Raw genomic sequence first — 19,955 nt, 5'->3', positions numbered from 1 at the left:
ATCCTCTAGGAAGAGCTCCCAGTCTCCAGGGCTGCATACTTTAGGCTTATCGCACCACTTATCAACTCTTGATCTTCGCTACACCGCCCTCCTACCACATTCAACTCTCAGCAGCTCCCAGCACCTCCAAACTACAATGGCTCCTGTCATGCTGCAGACGGTCGACGGTAAGTCGCCTCTATGATCCTTAAGCTACACCGATTAAACCCCAGCAGACGACCTCAAAGACGTCATCCAACACCTCTTCGAGATACAGTCCGCCGTCCACGGCTACCTGGGCCCAGAAACCCAGCAAGAGCTCGTCCGCAAAATGTAAGAGCCTTAGCCCAGCTTCCCAGACAAAAATGCCGCTCTTACGGGGCAGAAAATCCCTCAGAAAAAAAAAAAGGAAGCACGGACTGACATTGTGCAGAAAAAACCTCACCGTCGCCCTATCCACCCTATCGACTCACACCGATCCCTCCGCCCAGTCAGCGCCCGACTCTGGCAACATCGACCCCTCCAACCCCCCGCTATCCACCATCCAACTACCCCCCGAGATAATTGACTACGTGGATGCGGCGCGCAACCCAGACATCTACACGCGCGAGTTCGTCGAGCTCGTGCAGCGCGGTAATCAGGATCTCAAAGGGAAGCGGGAGGCCTTCGCCGAGTTCCGGGACATCCTCGCGCGCGAGATGCGCAGTGCCATGCCCGAGTGCCGGGGGGAAGTGGACCGTGTGCTTGCTGCGACGGGGGGCGCAGTAGAGGGCGAGGGAGCGAAGCAGTGAGCGGGACGCTCGCCCATCAACGAGGCGGCGATTTTTGATTATGGGTGAGACTTCTACGACGGCCAAGAAAAAGACAATGTGAGATGCAGTAGGCTGGAGGGCATTTCCGCCTGGCGTCCGCAGTATATGTACAATGTGCATTGCTGTAGTATCTTTCTTTTTCTCTTTGACATGCTTCCTTGGATCGAGTCTCAGGTGCTCAGGCCGGGGTAGCGCACACCGACTCCCACCGAACTTCTGCATATTGTGATCTGGGCGCGAATCATGAGCGAGGGGATTCATCCAGGCTAAGTTGGGGTATGGGGTACGAAGGCAGGACGGGAGGTATTTGGACTTGTCATTGGCTAAGGATGGGGCGGTGTTAGCTGCAGGCTACGGGCTACTGCACGGCCAGCAGATGCAGGGCAAACGGAAATAGAATGCGAGTTAGTGGAGGGCTTTCCCTTCTCCGTGACACATCCAGCTGCGAATTTACCCAGTCGCGTGTCCTTTCAAGATCATGGGCCATCTGCTATTACCCAGGTTAGATGGGGGTCGCGCTGGGCAACCAGGCCGTGTCACAGACAAAGTCTCCCTGGGCGCTCCGACTGCATGAATACGAAGTGGCCTTGCGTAATCAGGATTCGCGGGCAGACCCGTTGGTTTCTGCTTTCGGGGATTTCGTTTAATTGGAAAAGGCCTTCCAAGGCCTCGTTCTTGTGTACGGCGAGGGCTTTCCGGGCGAGATCGGAAAGGGGCCGCTCTGTTTATGCATTTCGGGGGGGGGGGGTTTCTCTTTTTTTTATTTTATTTTATTTTATTTTATTTTATTTGGGCTTTTGCGGTTGTCCTCATCCTGTTCGGGATTTAAGCGAAAATGCAAGTTAATCATCGAAGGCGGGCCAAATCCGACCATAGACCGAATTGAGCACAGCTAAGCGCCAAAACTAGTACTAAAGCGGGGTGTTTCACTCCGGGGCACAGGATCAATTGCGTGTGAAAGGGCTCGGCCTGTTCGCTGGGATCCTCCTGTCGGCCCATCGTCTTGTCGTACTTCCGGTCATGCTAGATCATCTCTTGACAAAGTACTGTAGGGCTTTTGAGAAGCTGAGGCTCCTGGAACTAGTCACGCGACCCTACGTATAGATCCAGTTGGACCTGTCTTTCATATACAAGGTACTCACACTACTAATCAACTATGCCTAGGTAGGCAATGCCTGTCGGGTCCCTCGCCCACGGGCCAGGGGTGAAGTCATCCATGGCCCCTGCTTTTTCCTTTATTTTCCCGTTTTCGAAGTGTGGGGCAGTTCGCTCACCAGGGCTCTGGGTTCGACCCCAGCACTATTAGCCGGAATCCTTTCAAGTAGAACCGGAGGGTAGTCTGGGTCTGGAATGGGATGTTCAGGGGAGTAGACTTCAACGGCGTAATGCAACTCAGCTCGAAAACAAAGGCAAAATTCCGGCGAGCAAGGCGGGATCCCTGACGTTTTCCCCACTGTATGGACTTGCGGGGAGAGTCTGGTTACCCGAGCTCCCTTACCATAAGAATTCTTTGTTATGACGTTCCCTTCATGCTCGGGCGCTCTCCGAGAGTGACTGGTTACGTTCTTCGAATCTAGAGAAGCCTATAACAACCGCCAGTATAGGTGAAGGGGAAGGGTACCACATCGGGGGGTTTACGTTTGCGTCCCTGACCCACATTGAATGGCAGATTGCATTTATAAGATCCGCGACCTCGAGGACTCGAAGACTGGAGACTTCGGCTGGATCTATACCGCCAGATACACCAGTTCCCTGGATATTCCGTAGATCGAACATAATCGGAATGCTCTCATCGCCAGCTGCTATGATCCCAAAAAGCAAAAGAAAAGAAAGACCAAGTACCAAAATTACAGGGCCAAGGCTTGCCCTGCCCCAACATCTCCCAATCACAATAGCCGACGGCTAGTCACCGGGGTCGAATCCTGCCCTACTGCTGGCATGATTTGATGCTACTGGGATTCAGCCTTCCGCCTAATTCTGCTTTTTGTGGACCTGGAGGTTTCCCATTTGAACACTAGTGCTAGTATTTCCCGTCACCCACGATCGACCAAAAAAAGCCACTTTAAACCCCAAAGCCCCAGAGCCCCCCCCCCCCCGCAACTCTCCGACTTTTCCTTCCCCATATCAACTTGCGGCTTTCTTCAAGTTCTCCCCACTTCCCCACGAATCATGCGCCCACCCTGAGGACTCGAGCGCTCGCCATGGTCGATATATGTCAAGTCGACGTCAATGCCATCAAAGGCGATGTTTGGTCATGGGCGCTGGGCATGCAGATCACGATCGCCACGCTCGCGGGCATTACTTGGTATAACGCTTTCGAACTGGTCATCCTGGTCTTCGTCACCTTCTCGCAATATAGCGGTCTCTACTTCTGGAGCCTGCTCGTCTCGTCCTCTGTCGGCCTAATCCCCTACTCGTTGGGCTTTTTATTGAAATTTTTCGATTTGGCGAAAGACGAGTCATGGCTTCCCTTGGTGCTGCTGACTATCGGCTGGTGGTGTATGGTGACTGGACAGTCCGTCGTGCTCTACTCGCGCTTACATTTGGTCACTTCGAACCAGGCCGTCTTGCGACGCGTATTGATCATGATCGTTGTCGACGCGGTTATTCTACACGTCCCAACCACTGTCTTCACATTCGGCGCCAATCTGGTTAACAACCTCAGTCCGAGCCTCAGGGGCTGGCTCTGTGGATATAATTTTCTGGAAAAGTTCCAGATGACCGGCTTCTGTATTCAAGAGTTCATCATCTCGGGTCTCTACATCTACGAGACGGTGCGCATGTTGCGCCTGGATAAAGACCGCGCCAAGGCCAAGATCCAATGGCAGCTGCTCGTCATCAACGCCATCATCGTCATCATGGACATCGGCCTGCTTGTTGCAGAGTATAGGGGATATTACATGATGGAGACCATGCTCAAGGGCGCTGTCTACAGCATCAAGCTCAAGCTGGAGTTTGCCGTGCTGGGCAAATTGATCCACTTGGTCCAAGGCCACAGCTGGAGGCCCGAGTCTGTCCCCTCTCCACACGATTTCCCGGATTTTGTCGACGTGACTCGCGTGACCACCGATGTGACTCACGCCCCGTCATCGTATCCTCCTCGTCGACCCTCGTGGATGGACTCCGATGCTGTCTCCATCGCCATGTTTGAACATATGCCTCCTCCATCTGAACGCCCCTCCGGTTCGGAGATGACAAGCACCTGGAGTCGCGAATCACATATTCACCCTCATGACTTTACCACACCTCTTCGGCCTTCCCGACTTCCATCGGTGGTGTCGTCCCTGAAATCCGAGAGATCTCGAGAACCAGGTTAAAACCTCCTCCTTCTACCATGTGATTTAACTCTTATTGATGTTCATATGATGATTCACGGATTACGAGATATGCACCTCGAAGATATATCCAACTCGCCCCACAACACCAACCCATCCGGGAAATAGTCTGTTGCGAAGTAGGGATATTACCCACCGCAGGACCTCCCGCTCAGGGCTCCGGCCCTTCGGCCTCTCGTTCCATTGGGATCCTTTTCGGTCTACTTCCGCGAGGTTGGCTCTATGCGAAAGACCAGAATTGTGCCTTGAGTTGCACAGAAGGGTATTCCTTGGGATGTAGACGGCACTCATGGCTGGCTTTGTACATACAATGATACCTCCCCAGACCCATCAGAGGGCCTGTTCTCTACTAGCATAGAATCATGAATGAGATTCCAAGCTGAATTTCCCCCCTAAACTTGGAAATTTGCCGATCGCACGGAGAAATGTCGGGTTTTGATGAAGCCTGGCATTCCAAAGTTTATCCTGCTTTCCCCCACGGGGAATCCCCACCCCCACTTGCGTGGCACAGACATCCCCATGAATCAGGCAGGTCCTTGATGACAGTGCAACCCTGCTTGTAGCTTAAATATCTACCTCGGCCTGTCTACCAATGAGTATTTTTTCCGCTTCCAGTACAACATGAGGGTGTCCCTGCAGCTGGGCTCCCTCGCTGTAGCCCTCTCGGCAGCCAACGCGAAAGTAAGTGGCGAACTTATACACCTACCACTTACACCTACGCCTACCTTGGTATTAAACTTCCAGTAGCATCTTCAACCCCGGTCAAACCCACCAGCATGCAATAACTCTGCCTCAACGCTATCACTCACCGAGGCCCCCTACAACAACTACTTCTACTCAGACTGCAACGTCGCAGCCCAGGCCGTGATAACAAGCCCCCAACAGGGGAGCGACCTTACGCGGATCAGCCCACGACTCATCGTAGCCTGGCCAGCCGGGAACAGTGGGATATGCACCTTCTTCGCGCCCCAAAATGGCGAGAACGGCACGCTGGCCCTCGAGCTCGTCAACTCCACGGTCGGCAGCCCCCTCGGTCCAGTGTACAACGACTCGCTCAACACGGAGCATCCTAGCGTCGGAATACAAGGCGTCCTCCGCCTCAATTCGTCCGCTACGCTCTCCACCGCAATCCTAGGAAGCATCCGAACCATCCGCGACTTCGTCGAAGGCCCCAGCATCCTTTACCCGGAGATCCAAGACGCCGTGCAGTACACCTCCAGCGAGGGCCGCGTCTCCCTGAGCCGTCTCTGGCTCGACAACGTAACAACAACCAGCTTGACCTTCCAGCCATGGGACAACAGCAGTTCCAGCAAAGCAAGTCTCTCCAATCGTACTGTGTCCTTCGAAGCGGGCGAGTACCTCTTCGCCGCGCAGATGAACTACCCCCAGTTATCGCCACTGAAGCCCGAGGCCGTGCTGATTGGCTCAGCCGTGAATCTCACTACCACGATGCCGGACCAGACTACCGCGCTTTCATTCCTGTCGTACTCGGAGAAGCTGCTTGCGGGGGCGTGGCGATTCCTTACGTACTTTGGGCGCGACTCGATGATCTCGGCGCTGTTGTTGGAGCCGGTGCTCAGGACGGGCAATGGGACGGCTATGGAGGCAGTGCTTGGGGCGGTGTTGGAGAGGGTGAATCGGACTGACGGGAGTGTTTGTCATGAGGAGACCATTGGGTGAGTTCAAGTCGGAGAGCGTCCTGGCTGGCCCCGGGGTAGGACAGAATGCTGATTCATGTAGGGATTATGCCACCTGGAGTAATGCACAGAACAATGTCACGAGTACTGCCATGCTCTGTGACTATAAGATGGTCTGTTATGTGTATTGGGGGGGAAGGTTGATGATCCTGCTAACTTTCTTGTAGATTGATTCGGACTACTTCTTGCCGGTTTTGATGCAGAAATATCTCCTAGAGGATCCTGTGGGACAGAAGCGTGCCCGGGCCTTTTTCAAGTATGTGATAGACTTTCCTCTTATCTTTTCTTTTTTCTTTTCTTTTCTTTTTTTTTTGGTTGTCTTGGCAATCAATCTAACTCTACTTCATAGCACACCAGCAGGATCCATCAACGCAGCAAATAAGAATTTGACTTGGGGCGAACTGGCTATTATAAATGCAAAGCGCATTATGCGTCTTGCAGCCCCATTTGCCAATGAGCAAAAGAAGGGGAATCTCATCCATCTTAAAGAAGGGCAGGTAGTCGGCCAATGGAGAGATAGTACCTACGGTATGGCCTCGGACAATCTTTTGCTAAAGGCATCTATTAATATTACCTTTAGGCATTGGGGGGGGGGCCGTATACCATTCGACGTAAACACAGCCCTTGTTCCGGCTGCCCTTCGCTCGATTGCTGCACTCTACGCCGATCACAACCACTGGGCACGGCTAGCCGATCAATACGCGCAGACATGGGAAGACAAGAGCCTCGAGTTCTTCGAGGTCAACGTCATGCAAAGTGACGCCCGGGAACTTGTCGAGTCCTACAAAAATAGGTCCGCCTTCGAAGGACCTTCGCAGTCCGCCTCCATCGACACAGATGTCACGTTCTACTCCCTCGCTCTGGAAGGAAACAATCATCTCGAAAAAGTCGCAGTCATGAACACAGACGACTGCTACCGCCACTTCCTGCTCAACACAACCAACGACGACCAACTCTCCCGCCTCCTGAACTCCACCGCCACGAATATCCAGCGCACCTTCCCAGCCGGGCTCATGACTGATGCCGGCATGATCGTTGCGAACCCCGCCTTCGGAGCCGACCCCGTCTATGCGCAGAACTGGACAACAGGCGCCTACCACGGCACGGTTGTGTGGTCGTGGCAGCTCGCTATGATGGCCAAGGGGCTGGAGCGACAACTTGGACGTTGCGAAGTTCGCATTATGAGCTCGAGGCGTTCAAGCGCGAAGCCTGCACCAGCACCGGGATTCTGCACTGATTCGTCGATCTACGATAACGTGGTGCGGGCGTATAATGCGCTTTGGGACTCTATCGAGCATAACTCGGCTCAGCTTTCTTCGGAGGTGTGGTCGTGGGTTTACCGCGATGGGAAGTTCCAGGTTACCCAGCTAGCGTCTTTGCCTCCGCCGCCGGGTGCTGGAGGGCAAACCGGTACGTTTATTGTTCCTGGCCGGTCAATTCGTCCGTCAATTCATATACTGACTGTCCTAGAATCTGATATCCGGCAGCTTTGGTCTCTGGCATTCTTGGCTGTGACCCGTAATGAGAATTATCGGTGATGAGCAGGATAGTAGACATGTCGATTCACTCATGTTACTGTGTACATAAACTATCATCCTGGCCGTGGCACAGGCAGCCCCCGAGTCTTTTTTTTTTTTGGGCTTGAGAGATATAGCCCTCCTCCGATGGGGTACATTCATCCAACTAAGGAATGGGCGAAGCCGGGGGGAATCGGTGATAGGGCGTTAGGTGTACAGCCATACACAAGAGGTCATACGAGAGAATAGTTAGGTACAGTGTAGCTCTAATCTTGGAAAAGAATTTTAGAGTATTTGCAGCCAAACAAGGTACATCACTGGTATTTTTATTTTTTATTTTTCAAGTTACCAATATACCAATATCTTACACAACGTAGAATTATTGGAAGTTTGTTCTTCCCCGCGGGGCCTAAGGACAATAAACCACGAGTAATATTTTCATTGGATCCTCCCGTGCGTTTTTGATGGACTTGCTCAGATACTCATGAGGCTGAGCTCTGGTTCGCTCAAGGGTTAGGCCCATTCAAGGTGGTGTTGTAAGTGGCGGTACTGTTCAGCACCTTGAAGACAATCGTGCTGTTGCCTTCGCGGTAGTCACTTGTTGGGGGTCCCACGGTCCGGTAACCCCCGTGGTGTGAGGTGGTTTTCTTTCCCGTGGCAATATCCTTCCGTGAGATCGCTCTGGTAAAGAACTCTAGAGCCGCTAAAGGCTGGTAGAATGGAACCTCATGTCCCGATTCGTAGATCCGGACGAAAGTATAGAGGTCACTCTGTCGGACCTGTCCATGGACGACGCCATCCGAAGTAGTCAGGTTCACAAACCCAGCTTTTTTGTAACCAGGGGCATCAATCTCATCGGCAACGACCTGTCCGCCAAGCCAGTTGCAGTTGTAGTCGCTGAAAGGAGACACCAGTTAGCTTGGATTTGTCCCAGAAGTAGGGTGAAAGGGTGAAACTCACGCGTCGCCAAAGTACATGGTGACCTGGATGCCAGCTTCCAACAGCCTTTTAACGTCGCCAATCGTACCCGATGTGCGATCATCATCTCCCGTGCTGGAGAAACTGTTGCCAACAGTTCCAGAGGATTCAGAAAAGTTCTGGTACGCGCCGATCGCGGAGAGGACCTTGGGGCTATTCAAATAGTCCACGTAGAACTCGTAGGGAAGTTGTCTGGCATCAACTCGCGGAAGTCATACTCGTCGCGGCCCGAGTAGATGTCATAGAGGTTTTCCACTTTGTTGGCGCAGAAGCTATCGGCAGTTGAGCAGATATCGCTTCTTCCGGTCGCGTAGCATTCAAGCGTCTGGTCAACGCAGTTTCCTTTCCCGTATAGGTTGTTGTACCACTCTGCCTTGACGGAGTCATTGTACGGGATGTAGTCGTAGGTGTTCCCGGGGAAGACAGAGAAGTTGTAGTAGGCTTGGTACTGGATCAGGGGGGTCGAACCACCCATTTCCAATAAGGATGTTATCAACCTTGATGGGGATTGACCCATTGACCTTCTTTTCATTCTGGTCCAGAAAGTATGCTATTACACCGTGGGTTAGCATCCTGTACTTTGCAAGAATCGGACGGATCTTACCGTTGAAGACGGGGCCATAATGACCTCCATAACTCTCAGTTGCGAAGTTCAGACCGCCCTTCGCGTACTGGGGGAAGGCTCCCAGGAACCCCTGCAAGGTCTTCCACATATTTGGTGCGGCGCCTGTGGTCGAATTGGGCACGAGACTAATATCCGGCTTGGAGTAAGTGCCACATGAGTCGTATTGTTGAGCGTAGTCGGGGCAAGTGTTGTTGGGCAGTTGCACAATTCGGCCGTCAGCGTCTGCATACGCAGGAATGGGGATGGTGTACGAGAACCCCGTCGTAGCAGGTTGGTCGATGAAGAGCTGGTAGGGAGGTGAGCCAGGATCATAGTATTGACATCAGAAGCCCACGTACCATGTTGCTTGCATTGCTCCAGGAATAAGGGTTGTTGTACACCTTCCCATCCAAATCGACTCCGCAAGGTCCCAGTTCCTGGAACAGCCCAATCATCGAAGATGAGCCGGGGCCTCCATTGATCCAAATGGTGAGGGGTGCCTGTCGCAATGTGAGCTTGACCGGTAACGAGAAGATCTGGTCTGCTGTACCTCTTGAGGATCGCCATTTCTGGTCTCGAAGAACCACCTGTGTGTCCAAAACTGTCAATGTTGATATTCCAATGCATGACGGCTCTCAGTATTAACAAAGCTCTCCGGACTGGAACCCCCATTGCTTACCAGAAGATGTGCTCATTCTCCGAGACGTCCGCATAGCCCGAATAACTCTTGACATTGGGATCCTGTTCGCAGATGCCCGCCGGCACCTCTTTATAGCGCACATCAATGCCAGCATGGCCCTGTTTCTTGATCAGATCGGTCGGCGCGGGGACGAATTGGGCTGCAGTCTGGTGCACCAAGGCGGCGGCCGCCACGATCTTCAGATACAAGCTCATCTTTGCAATGAGGAGAGGAAACAACCCAATGAACATAGACGCTCAGCCGGGGTCAAGCTCCCATTTAAATTGCCTGTTTGAATAACACTAGCGTCAATTAGGCAGGCTCCGTGAACACCAATCGCCGCCCATTGGCCCACCCCGATGTTTATCTTTCAGGGCAACCCAGACCCGTCGGAATTCCGGCTTTGCCGATGACAAGCGGTGTTCGCAGCTCGCCTAGTCCAAAACCAAGCATTTCAGCGAGATTCTGGAAGATGTCACCCTTGCGTGTTTTAAGATGGGCGTCAACGCCAGGGTTCCCCGCACCTGCGTGCTGCCCAGGTGGATCTTTACCCGAGAGCAGCCATCCCGCTGTTGCGCCAGCCTCCGGAAACAGTCGAGTGGAGTAGGATGTCTTGTTCTGGGACAAGAGGTGTTTAACGCTATAGAAGGGTATTCGCGAGCTCGATTCCGCATGGTCTACGCAGCCTGTGATGAGAATTTGTGCTTCAAGAGAAACCAATCTACTGGGCCAACGCTCTAGTATGGCTTATAGCTCGGCCTTGCGACATGATGTCGTTTCGACCGAATCTCATAAGGTTCAAATTTCTTAGAAAATAGTAAGTAGAGACGATTTGTGTTTAGAATTACCTAGTCTAGGAGCCCTTGGTATGAGCTAGATCCGAATGTGGCAAATTCCTAGTAGTCTACATATTTTCAGGCAGCCCCACGGAATACAGAGTATAACCTCCAAGATAGATGTGCGGGAGAGAAGAGAACAAGGCACTATAGAATAACGAAGCTGCGCCATCATACGAAACACCAAACAGACTCTTCGCTCTACCGGGGTTCGAGGAGAAGACCATTAAGAACGCTCCCACGAGCCAGAGCTAGTACGCTTGAGCTCGAATTCACGATATCCTTCCACCAAGCCATCCGCCATCTTGGTGACAGCCACCCACGAAGGGGCGTACTGCCTAACCTCGTCGATGGCAGGGATGAGGCCAGGCGTGTTGTCATCGCTCCAGATACATGAGACGCGACCCTTCAGGTTGCCGAGCTTGTCCTCAGCACCAGAAGACCCGGAGGCGTGGTCAGCAAAGCGGACATCGACAGTCCAGCTGTTCTGCCACGAACGACTCCAGAGGCGGATTTCGTGCAACCCGTCCCGGGCCGGGCTGAGGAATCGGCTATCTGGAGCCGATGAGCCCACAACGCTGAAGTTGGTGATGGGGTGGCTATCCATTGTGATGCGACAAGAACGAGTATTTTGGCCGGAGATCTGGAAGCGCACAGACGAGCTTTTGTCGGGAGGCGGCGAGATCTCGTAGCTGACCCAGTCTACTGAAGGACCCGGGGAAGAGTCGGAGGCTTCATCACTGGGCACCACATGAGGTTCTGGTGCTGGCCAGGAACATTGGAGTCCTCTGGCGACCCTGGTATTGCAGTTCACTTGTCCCGTGCCGGATGGAAGGCCTCGCACCACATCCTCAACGAATGGGGATGCACCCGTCAGGTATGCGGTGGAGTTACCTCGGTCTAGGTCGACTCGCTGTGAGAAGTACAGCTTCACGCGACTGGATTCGGAGAAAGGGAATGCGACTAGATTGTAGATAAGTGTGCCGACCAGAACTAAAAATAGGAACATCGGGACGTGGTAAGTGTAGCGGTGAATAAATGGAAGCATGGGAGAGAAGAGCATCGCAGTAAGAATGGCAAGGCTGATGTACACAAACAGCTGAGGCATGCCATCTTGGCCTGTTTGATGCAGGGCGCTGGTGAGCAGTAGGCCGAGTGGGGCAATGAGCATCAAGATCACTGGAATGGTGAGAAGTAGCTGTAGAATCCAAGTCCAGCTCGGGATTGAGCCACTCCATGTTTGTTCGTAACCATATACCCTCGGGTCGTGCTCGCTCTCTTCATTGATTTCACTCTCTGTTTGATTTCCAGTGACATTCACATAGTTGGCGAAGGTAGTCCGGTGACGTCCATGCAAGAGAGACGTGGACTCCGTGGGGTCTTCCTCGGTATTTTCACCCTCGCCCCCATCGACAGAGTTACCTCCGAGTCGGCTACCGTAACTGCTGGGACGGCGGGAGCCCTGGAGGAATTGACCAACATATTCAGATTTGGTTGGCAGTGCGAAAAGCTCAAGATATGATATCCATGTGGCTAAGAACGTTCCTGCGAAATGGAAAAACATGAAATAGCCACCAGCTAGACCTTTCTCGTTTTCATAAACAGTCGACATCACCAGCAAGGCCCATGATAGAATGAAAAGCCAAGTCCAAGTATACACCCTTTGGAATGCGGAAGGGCGGGCAAAGTCCATGACACATGCGACAAACCAGGCCAAAAAGACCCAGGTAGATGCCATCAAGCTCCACACGGCATACTGACTGCTGTGGATGATGTATGGATTGATCTTGGCCAGCAGATACGCGAACCCAATGACCACAGCAGTGGGGACACCAATGAGGAACGGAAAGCGAAAGAATCCACGTAAAGCTCGCAACGGGATTTTCTCCGTCGTGTCCACGGATACGGAAGATCGGAACAGCCACATCTTGTCGGCCTTCGAAAGAGCCACGCTCGTCATGAGCAAAGTCAGGGGTGCGACAATGAGGAGCGTCACAGACAGCGCGAAAAGAGTGTGCAGACGGAAAACAGCAAGTGCGCTGCCAAAGAGATCAAACCAGACAGCACGAGTGCCAGTACCGCTGGGCACAAGGCCGTCATCATGAGCCGGTCCATCAAATTGACCACTGGAGTCGGAAACAAGCTCGTTCGTCGTAGCAACGGCCGCTGAGAGCATATGCCATACAGAATTCAAGCTGGTATGTCGCGTATCATCCTGGTCAGTATGGTATCGTGCCCTGGGCTCCATAAATGCGACGTCAAGGCCTCGCAAGCCAAGCATTCCCTGGAAGACCACATAGTCCGTCTGACTGCTAATCAAACCGCTCTCGAAACCGTTCGCACTAAGGACCGAACCAAATGGCCGGGCAGACTTCGCGTAGGCATGGGTGACCTCCGTATCCGAGCTGCGAAACAAGGTTGCCCGACCACCAGCACCCGCCCCTTCAAGATTGAGAAAAGTATGCGCAAACTTGGAGAGCGGGTGTTGGCCATATACGCGCGCGCCATTCAAGTAGTCTTCCTCGCCATTGTTGAAAAGGACCACCAAACCACGTCGCGGCGCATGGCCCGGCGTCGTGAAATAGCGCACCAGCTGCAGACAGGTAACGACTCCCACGCCATCGTCTGTAGCACCGTAGCCCGTTGAGACGCTGTCATAGTGCGCATTGACCAGGACCCCGCCCTTGCCTCCGGGAGACTTGCCAGGCACCTCCCACCAGTTTTCTTCCTTGTCTTCCCAGCCGCGGATATAGACGAGGATATTAGTGCCTTCGAAGTAGACGCCAGTACGGCCATCTGCTGAAGTCAGGTTTGACGTCAGGTCGTTAAAAACTACAACCTCTGGACGGGTCTCGCCTTCGCGTGCCTCCGCAGATGCAGTTTCACGGCGGATCGCGTCAATTCGCTCGAGCAGCCAGGCGCGGACTTCGTCGTTTCGGTGAGAGTTGTATGGATGGAATCCACTTGTCAAAGACTGGAGATCGTGCCATGCTTCAGCCAGATCTAGACCTTTGGGATTTGTTCGGGGGGCGGAGGGAACATTGTGGTGGATGACCAGGACAGGAATGAGGAGAGCGAGGTAAATTGCAGTTGTGATGATCGTCACGGGCCATGGCGTAAAGGCCACAGGATTAATGGCCTTTCGTGAAGCCATGGAGGCGCGGGGATTGGGAGATCGAGTCTGAACCTTGAGGCCTTGGGGAGAGTAGACTGCAGAGGTTGGAGAAGGAATGCGGGGAACTCCTCATCTGCGCTAAAGGTTGCACCGATAAGATTGGTACGGTCGGCAATAGCCAAACTTCGAGTGAACCGCTGTCTATTGCACTGAAGCTACTTGCGATGAATCACATTACGTGTTTTTCACTATTTTGCTGATCGTTTGGCCTGTCTCACCCGACCTCGTCTGGTTGGAGCCTTCGCTCCACGTACTAGCAGCTACTTGAAGAAGTCGAAACCTGCCTGCAATCCACTTTAAGCTGCTTTCATGACTCTACAGGATCTGGTCTGGGTTCCATAACATTCTGTAGACTGATTTTCATCATAATACTACCACGATAAGACAAGACTGAATGAGGAATCGAGTCAGGGACGCTTGAATGGCATAAAATTCCACATCACACACGTAAAAAAAAAAAAAATCTGAAGAAAAGTCAAAGTCCCGTCGCTAGCATATGCATTTCCCAGAATAACACAGGACACCGAAGGGTTTGGGGGGGGGGGGGGTAATCTTCGCTCATATGGGTAGAAATAGTTCAGCTTGCGGGTAGTCCTGACTCTTAGCCCCGGGCGTTTTTGAGAGGGCCTTTTGAGAAAGGAGGGAGATCTAGGGAGATAAGAAAGACAAAGAGTATGCAAAGAGTAGATGAAGAAAAGGTCTCCGTCCTAGCCCGTGGGAGGGTAAACAAATGAAAAGGATAGGGGTATCATATCAGTCGTGAGCAGGCCCGACGTCGATGTAATCTTCGTCGTTGATGCCCGTGGCATGCATCATTCCATTCATCTGCCCTTCGTCTTCATCGAGCTCCTCGTCATCATCATACATGGTTGCCTCTGTCTCTTCTGGTATTATCGTGATGTCTCGGTTCAAGTAGTCGCGAAGTCGAGTGACACCCTCGCCGCTGAAGACACAAAACACCTCTCGTTGTTGCTGGGTGAACTCAGGAGGTGCTTCCCGACAGAATGCAGTCAGATCATCGTGCAGAAATTCAGGAACGCCCGTAAGACTCAGATGCGTGAGTCGAGGACAGTTATTGATTAATGGACGGATAGACTGAAATTCCATGTTAACCCGCGTTATAAAAACATGGCACGGTATTGTACTTACATCCATGCTCAAAAGAGTGCAATAACTGAGATGAACACGCTCCAGGTTACTAACCATGGGGTGATTTGGAGTCCCGCGGGGGGGGTATGCAAATGCTTTGATACTTTCATTTGTGATTGACTGGCACTTGACCAGGCCGATCCGCCGTAGCTTGGGCAGACCGGCCAATTGTTTGACACTCTCATCCGTCAGGCGGTTGCAGCAGGCCAGATCGATATACCGAATTCGATTACAGGCCCGGATTAACTGGATGACCGCAGAGTCGGTAATATTCGAACAGTGACCGAGATGCACGTAGTGGAGGTTCTTTCCCAGTTTGCAGATAGCCTGTACCGACCGATCTGTGATAAATCGACATTTGGCCAGCACTAGATTTCGAAGACGCGGAGCAGAACTAACAATCCGCTCCACGGCATCATCTTTGACATTTTCGCATGCTGTTAAATCGAGGATGCGAAGGCTGTCAAACGTCATTTGCTCTGGAAGATTCAAGAACGCGGAATCATTGATCTCGATGCAATGCGCCAGGCGTAGTTCTCGCAGGTGGCGGAGGGTGGTGATGAGGGCGGTGATCGAGGGACTGGTGACCAGCTTGCAGTCATGCAAGTCAATTTCGAGGATGGCGGGGCAGTTCTCCGCAAACGAGAGGATCGATTTGTCGGTAACAGAGGCGATACCGTTGAGTTTCAGTCTCTTAATCTGGTGACAGTTCCGCGACACGGCAAGCAATGATTCGTCGGTGACTTTGACGCATCCAGTGATGTTGAGGCCCTGTAAGCGGGGGCAGTTTTTTGAAACCGTGTAGAGGGTGTGATCGGTAAGAGAGCGCAGATCGGAAACATCTAGTGCTTGCAAATGTCTATTCCCTTCTACCAAGTCAGATACGCCCTTATCGGTGAGTCTTGAGCAGTTTGTGAGCGTCAGTCGCTCGACCCTTTTACACTGACTGAAGGGGGAAACCGTCCCGTCGCTCACGTCTTCTGTAAGGGCGGATAAGTTGAGGCGTCTGATGAGTTCCCCATAGGCAAATAGACCGTCCGGCTTGCCAACTGATGAGGCCACACTTTTCAGGTTGTCCCAGTTGTTGCAGGATGGTCGGTGCCATAAGATGCCCACGCAGTTTGCGGCCCAGTTGCGGCTGACAAGCATGCAGTTCAGCATATCCACCGGTGAGACGAGCTTCGAGAAGATGGCAATCAGGATTTCAGGAGGCAAACGACCGATAGGAGGAATTAGGACCGATCGATTTGTTTGTACGTGTAGGTCTCGAAAATTCGCAACCCCGATCGAGGACTGAGAGTCGTTGGCTTGAGCCATGAAGAAGTCGGTGTCGTCATCTGCGGCGCGTTCGGGGAGGTGGAAGAGGAGGTCTCCGAGGGAGCTTCGCTCGATAAACGAGCAGCTGGTCGTTGGCGGGGCATCTTGACCGCCTATAATGGACCAAACGAGGGTGTTGGGTTACCAGGCAGTGAAGCGCTATGAGGTCTTTGGAAGCGATGGCGGGCGGTGGGAGGAGAGTGGGCGCCAAGCCCCCGCTTTATCGTGATAAGATGACTTTGGGCCAAAGTCACGTCCGACTTTATAAATAGAATGCGTTCATCGAGACGCTTTACATTCGCTGTCCTCAGGTTGTATTTGACATTACAAAGCATATTCCTTCACCTGCTGCGTTAAGCATTCCTTCTTCCTCGTCTATCCTGGGCATGTGTGCCCGTCAGCTGGAACAGCCTGAAGTTGATATGATCCCGTGCAGCCGACCCTGGCACCGCCGATCTGCGCAAAGCGATCGATCATTCTGCATGACAAAGTGAGATCTGGAACGGAATGATTTGAAGCGTATCCTTGGCCCGTAGATATCGCAGGTCACAGTTCTTTAACCGCCTTGGGATACTCCTCGCAGTGCGAAGAAACCATCATCCTAGTACTGCTTAGAGTACGATAGAGAATGAGCCCTCAAATGAGGACTTGTTGACGGAAACGCACTAACTCAGACCTGCGATGCTCTATGACCCAGTGACAGGGATATGCCTTTGCCAAATGTTGAATTCCACGAAAACTTGACCCGAGAGATATCTATTCGATATAGTACCAGCGATCTTGTATAATTGTATGTCAATCGCAGACTCCTCGTTGAGAAACTCTATGCAGCGCTGCGGTCCGACCCTTTCACCCACTCCCGCAGCACATTCTTTCTGATCTTTCCCGTACTGGTCTTAGGCAACTCGCTGACCACTTCCACTTCGCGCGGAATCATGAACTTGCTGATCCCACTCACATTCCGGGCCCAGGCAATTACGTCCTTGCCCTCGAGTGTCTTACTAGACTTGACAGTCACAAAAGCCTTGGGACGCTCGCCCCAGTGGCTGTCAGGGACGGAGACTACACCAACTTCGAGGATGTCAGGATGAGTAGCCAGCATAGATTCAAGGGCAACAGACGAGATATTCTCGCCACCTATTCAACGATTAGTTATCGATCGGTAGAACGAGTCTATCATAAGATGTAGGATTATAGCATACCGCTGATAATGATATCCTTCGCTCGATCAAGGATTTGAATTGCGCCATCCGGGTGCCAGACAGCCAAGTCACCAGAGTGTAGCACACCGCCGGCAAAGAGCTTGCGAGTAGCTTCTGGGTCCTTGTAGTATCCACGGGCACAGATATTCCCCACAAAAACAATCTCGCCGATCTCTTTGCCGTCTTTCTGAACATCTGTGACAGTTCCCTCGGGAACTTCCGTCTTGATGACCCGGACAGGGAGACTGGTTATGAATCCGTGTCCCTGTCGTGCCATTTTCTGATACTTTTCTTTCAACGGAAGGTCTTCCCACTGTGGCAGGTGATAGCCTTTGGTGATAGGACCATAAGTCTCAGTCATGCCATAGACATGCACTGGGTGAAGGTTTAGATTTGTCATTTGCTCAAACAGATGAGGTGTTGGCGGGCTAGCAGCCACTGTGACGCGGACATAGTGCGACAGCTTCTCCGCGTTTGGGTCATTGCAGAGGAGAGTGTTCACGGTCGGTGCTGCATTGAAATGAGTGACCTTCTCTTCCTTGAGGAGGCGCCAAATCATTGGGTAGTCAATCTTCCGCAGACAGTAATGAGTGCCTCGAGCTGCGGTCACAGCCCATGGAAAAGTCCATCCTATTCAAGAGATTAGCAAAGTAGTGAAGCATCCTAGAAGAACAGTGTAGACTTACCCATAGCATGGAACATGGGCAATGTCCAGAGATACTTGGCGCGCCCAGAATGGAAATTTAGACCCGACTCGATAAGGTTACCTACGGCCGCTAAGTAGCAACCTCGGTGCGTGTATTCCACTCCTTTTGGTCGGGCGGTTGTTCCGCTAGTGTATGCGAGCGCGATAATCGACTCCTCGTCCGCGGCCTGCGCCTCCAGCCCGGCCCACCCGTGGCCTCCAACCTCTTTGTCGTAATCCCAGCCTTCCTGTATAGCAGCCCCAAAATTTCCAATTGGCTTCCAGGGTTCACTGAATTTATCATCATCTACCAAGAAAGGAACATTGGGATTTTGCGCGCGGTATGTCTTGAGCAGAGGTTCAAACTCCTTGTCCACAAGGATGATATCCACACCGCCATGTTCAAAAATGTATGCAATGTCTTCCCCCTTCAAGCGGTAATTGACAGCTGTTCAGAAAGCCTTAGCTAGGAGTTCCGACGTTCAATTTTTTGAGGTATACCCACCAACATTGATCAACCCTGCGGCTGCGATACCAAAGATCGACTCCAAAAAGGCAGGGGTGTTAGGCGCAAGAATACCCACTCTAGCATAGCCATGCTTCTTCAAGTAGTATGCGAAACCACTCGCTCGCTCCGCAGTCTCTCTGTACGATCGGCGGAGTATTTGATTATCTGCAGTGACATGATAGATTGCTTCAGCCTGTGTGACCCATTAGCCTGACGAAAGTTTGTACAGAGCAGCAGCCTGCGAGTCTTCTGAATCCATATTCATTGAAGCCCAGAACCCATCCAACGAGAACGTAGTATCTTACATCGGGCTCGATAGCTGCCGCGCGGGGCAGGAAGAATGTTGGAGATAGGGTATGGCGATTGAAGCTGTGTTCCAACGGCGCTGGGGTTGACCCTGGCTTAACATGGGCGAGCAGACTTGCTAGCCGAGACGAGACACCCGACATGATAAGGAAGTGAACAGGACAATGATTCAATGAGTGGTGTTTCTAGTTACGCAGCATTGAGTTCCGTGGTTGCAGGAGCCAAAGGGGATTAACGGGATTTTAGAGAGACTCGGAATAGTCGGTGCTCTTTTTTTTGGAGAAATGCGGGGAAACCAGGTAACCGAATTTAGCAGCATCGAATTCGGTGGTTGCAGGAGCCAAAGGGGTTAAAGGAGTTCTACAGAGACTCGGAATAGTTGGCGCTCTTTTTTTGGAGAAAAGCGGGGAAACGAGGTAATCGAAATTACCACGGTCATCCCTGCGCGGGTTTGCTCGGTCAATAGCACGACTGAGACTTGGAGAAATGAGTCGACTTATTGACGCGAAATATTCGTGCCAACTCCAACCCAGAAGGGAATGAAATGTGTGTATACTCCACCGTCTCCATACGAGTAACCGCGCAAGTGCGATGGCACCTGGTGCCCCCAACAACCTCGGGTATGATTACATATAAGCCTCTACACAGTATGGGTCTTGGATACATACGAATGACCCACTTGCCCGGAAGGCTGGTCCCAGAAATAAATTGTCTTGTCCGTTAGTGCAGACTATGCTAATCGAGCGGGACCCTAGCCCATATTCTCGACAAGTTGAACTGGGCAACCACTACGAATGTATGAAAATAAGGTTATGGAGACGGGCCCAGGAAAGATATAAGTTGTATCATCATAAGATCATGTTGAACTTTGAAATTTTGGATTAAACCGCCACGGCGCGAGACAACAGCCAGCTATTTTGAACAACCTTTTATCCCGCGACTCCGTTTTTTCTGCTTTTTGAGAATTTCCGAGAGAACCCCGGTCTCCCCAGCCCTCGGCCATGTGCGTCACAAGCCAATGTGAATTTCCATGATGTGAAGGGCAGGAGACCGGGCCCATGGAAACAAGGTCGATCCGGCTTGCTATTTTATGTCCGCTGAAACAAAACCGTCCGCGATCCCAACCCAGACCCGTCACTCAAGACACAACAACCGGCCGCGTGTAAAAAAAGAGGT

General features: G+C 52.2%; 7 protein-coding genes across 7 annotated transcripts; 3 read left to right on the top strand and 4 right to left on the bottom strand.

Annotated features, from left to right (window-relative positions):
* Positions 1–136: 136 nt before the first annotated feature.
* On the top strand, positions 137–770 carry nut2 (mediator complex subunit NUT2; the record flags this gene model as incomplete). The annotated part of the gene is made up of 3 exons (XM_058470794.1): positions 137–167; positions 216–312; positions 413–770. 3 exons carry the CDS (start codon positions 137–139, stop codon positions 768–770), a joined length of 486 nt encoding a protein of 161 aa, XP_058333935.1.
* Positions 771–2,992: 2,222 nt separating this feature from the next.
* Positions 2,993–4,108, top strand: N7468_001496 (uncharacterized protein; the record flags this gene model as incomplete). The annotated part of the gene is made up of 1 exon (XM_058470793.1): positions 2,993–4,108. The coding sequence occupies one exon, from the start codon at positions 2,993–2,995 to the stop codon at positions 4,106–4,108; it is 1,116 nt and encodes a 371-aa protein (XP_058333934.1).
* A 639-nt stretch (positions 4,109–4,747) lies between these two features.
* Positions 4,748–7,361, top strand: N7468_001495 (uncharacterized protein; the record flags this gene model as incomplete). Its single annotated transcript, XM_058470792.1, has 6 exons — positions 4,748–4,807; positions 4,874–5,802; positions 5,867–5,936; positions 5,991–6,079; positions 6,173–7,233; positions 7,294–7,361. The coding sequence occupies 6 exons, from the start codon at positions 4,748–4,750 to the stop codon at positions 7,359–7,361; spliced, it is 2,277 nt and encodes a 758-aa protein (XP_058333933.1).
* A 485-nt stretch (positions 7,362–7,846) lies between these two features.
* Positions 7,847–9,816, bottom strand: N7468_001494 (uncharacterized protein; the record flags this gene model as incomplete). The annotated part of the gene is made up of 8 exons (XM_058470791.1): positions 7,847–8,237; positions 8,301–8,471; positions 8,537–8,766; positions 8,816–8,868; positions 8,923–9,229; positions 9,282–9,422; positions 9,473–9,509; positions 9,602–9,816. 8 exons carry the CDS (start codon positions 9,814–9,816, stop codon positions 7,847–7,849), a joined length of 1,545 nt encoding a protein of 514 aa, XP_058333932.1.
* An 847-nt stretch (positions 9,817–10,663) lies between these two features.
* On the bottom strand, positions 10,664–13,591 carry N7468_001493 (M28 family metallopeptidase; the record flags this gene model as incomplete). Its single annotated transcript, XM_058470790.1, has 1 exon — positions 10,664–13,591. The coding sequence occupies one exon, from the start codon at positions 13,589–13,591 to the stop codon at positions 10,664–10,666; it is 2,928 nt and encodes a 975-aa protein (XP_058333931.1).
* A 774-nt stretch (positions 13,592–14,365) lies between these two features.
* N7468_001492 (putative ubiquitin ligase complex F-box protein GRR1) lies at positions 14,366–16,078 on the bottom strand (the record flags this gene model as incomplete). The annotated part of the gene is made up of 1 exon (XM_058470789.1): positions 14,366–16,078. One exon carries the CDS (start codon positions 16,076–16,078, stop codon positions 14,366–14,368), a length of 1,713 nt encoding a protein of 570 aa, XP_058333930.1.
* Positions 16,079–16,901: 823 nt separating this feature from the next.
* Positions 16,902–18,922, bottom strand: N7468_001491 (putative AMP-binding domain protein; the record flags this gene model as incomplete). Its single annotated transcript, XM_058470788.1, has 5 exons — positions 16,902–17,215; positions 17,281–17,910; positions 17,967–18,413; positions 18,471–18,666; positions 18,779–18,922. The coding sequence occupies 5 exons, from the start codon at positions 18,920–18,922 to the stop codon at positions 16,902–16,904; spliced, it is 1,731 nt and encodes a 576-aa protein (XP_058333929.1).
* Between the last annotated feature and the right edge of the window lie 1,033 nt (positions 18,923–19,955).

The sequence above is a fragment of the Penicillium chermesinum genome (genome assembly GCF_028974085.1).
Source record: "Penicillium chermesinum strain IBT 19713 chromosome Unknown utg000002l:1.0-5270490.0:1.0-5274688.0, whole genome shotgun sequence".
NCBI lineage: Eukaryota > Fungi > Ascomycota > Eurotiomycetes > Eurotiales > Aspergillaceae > Penicillium > Penicillium chermesinum.
This window is presented reverse-complemented; position numbering and strand designations above follow the sequence as displayed.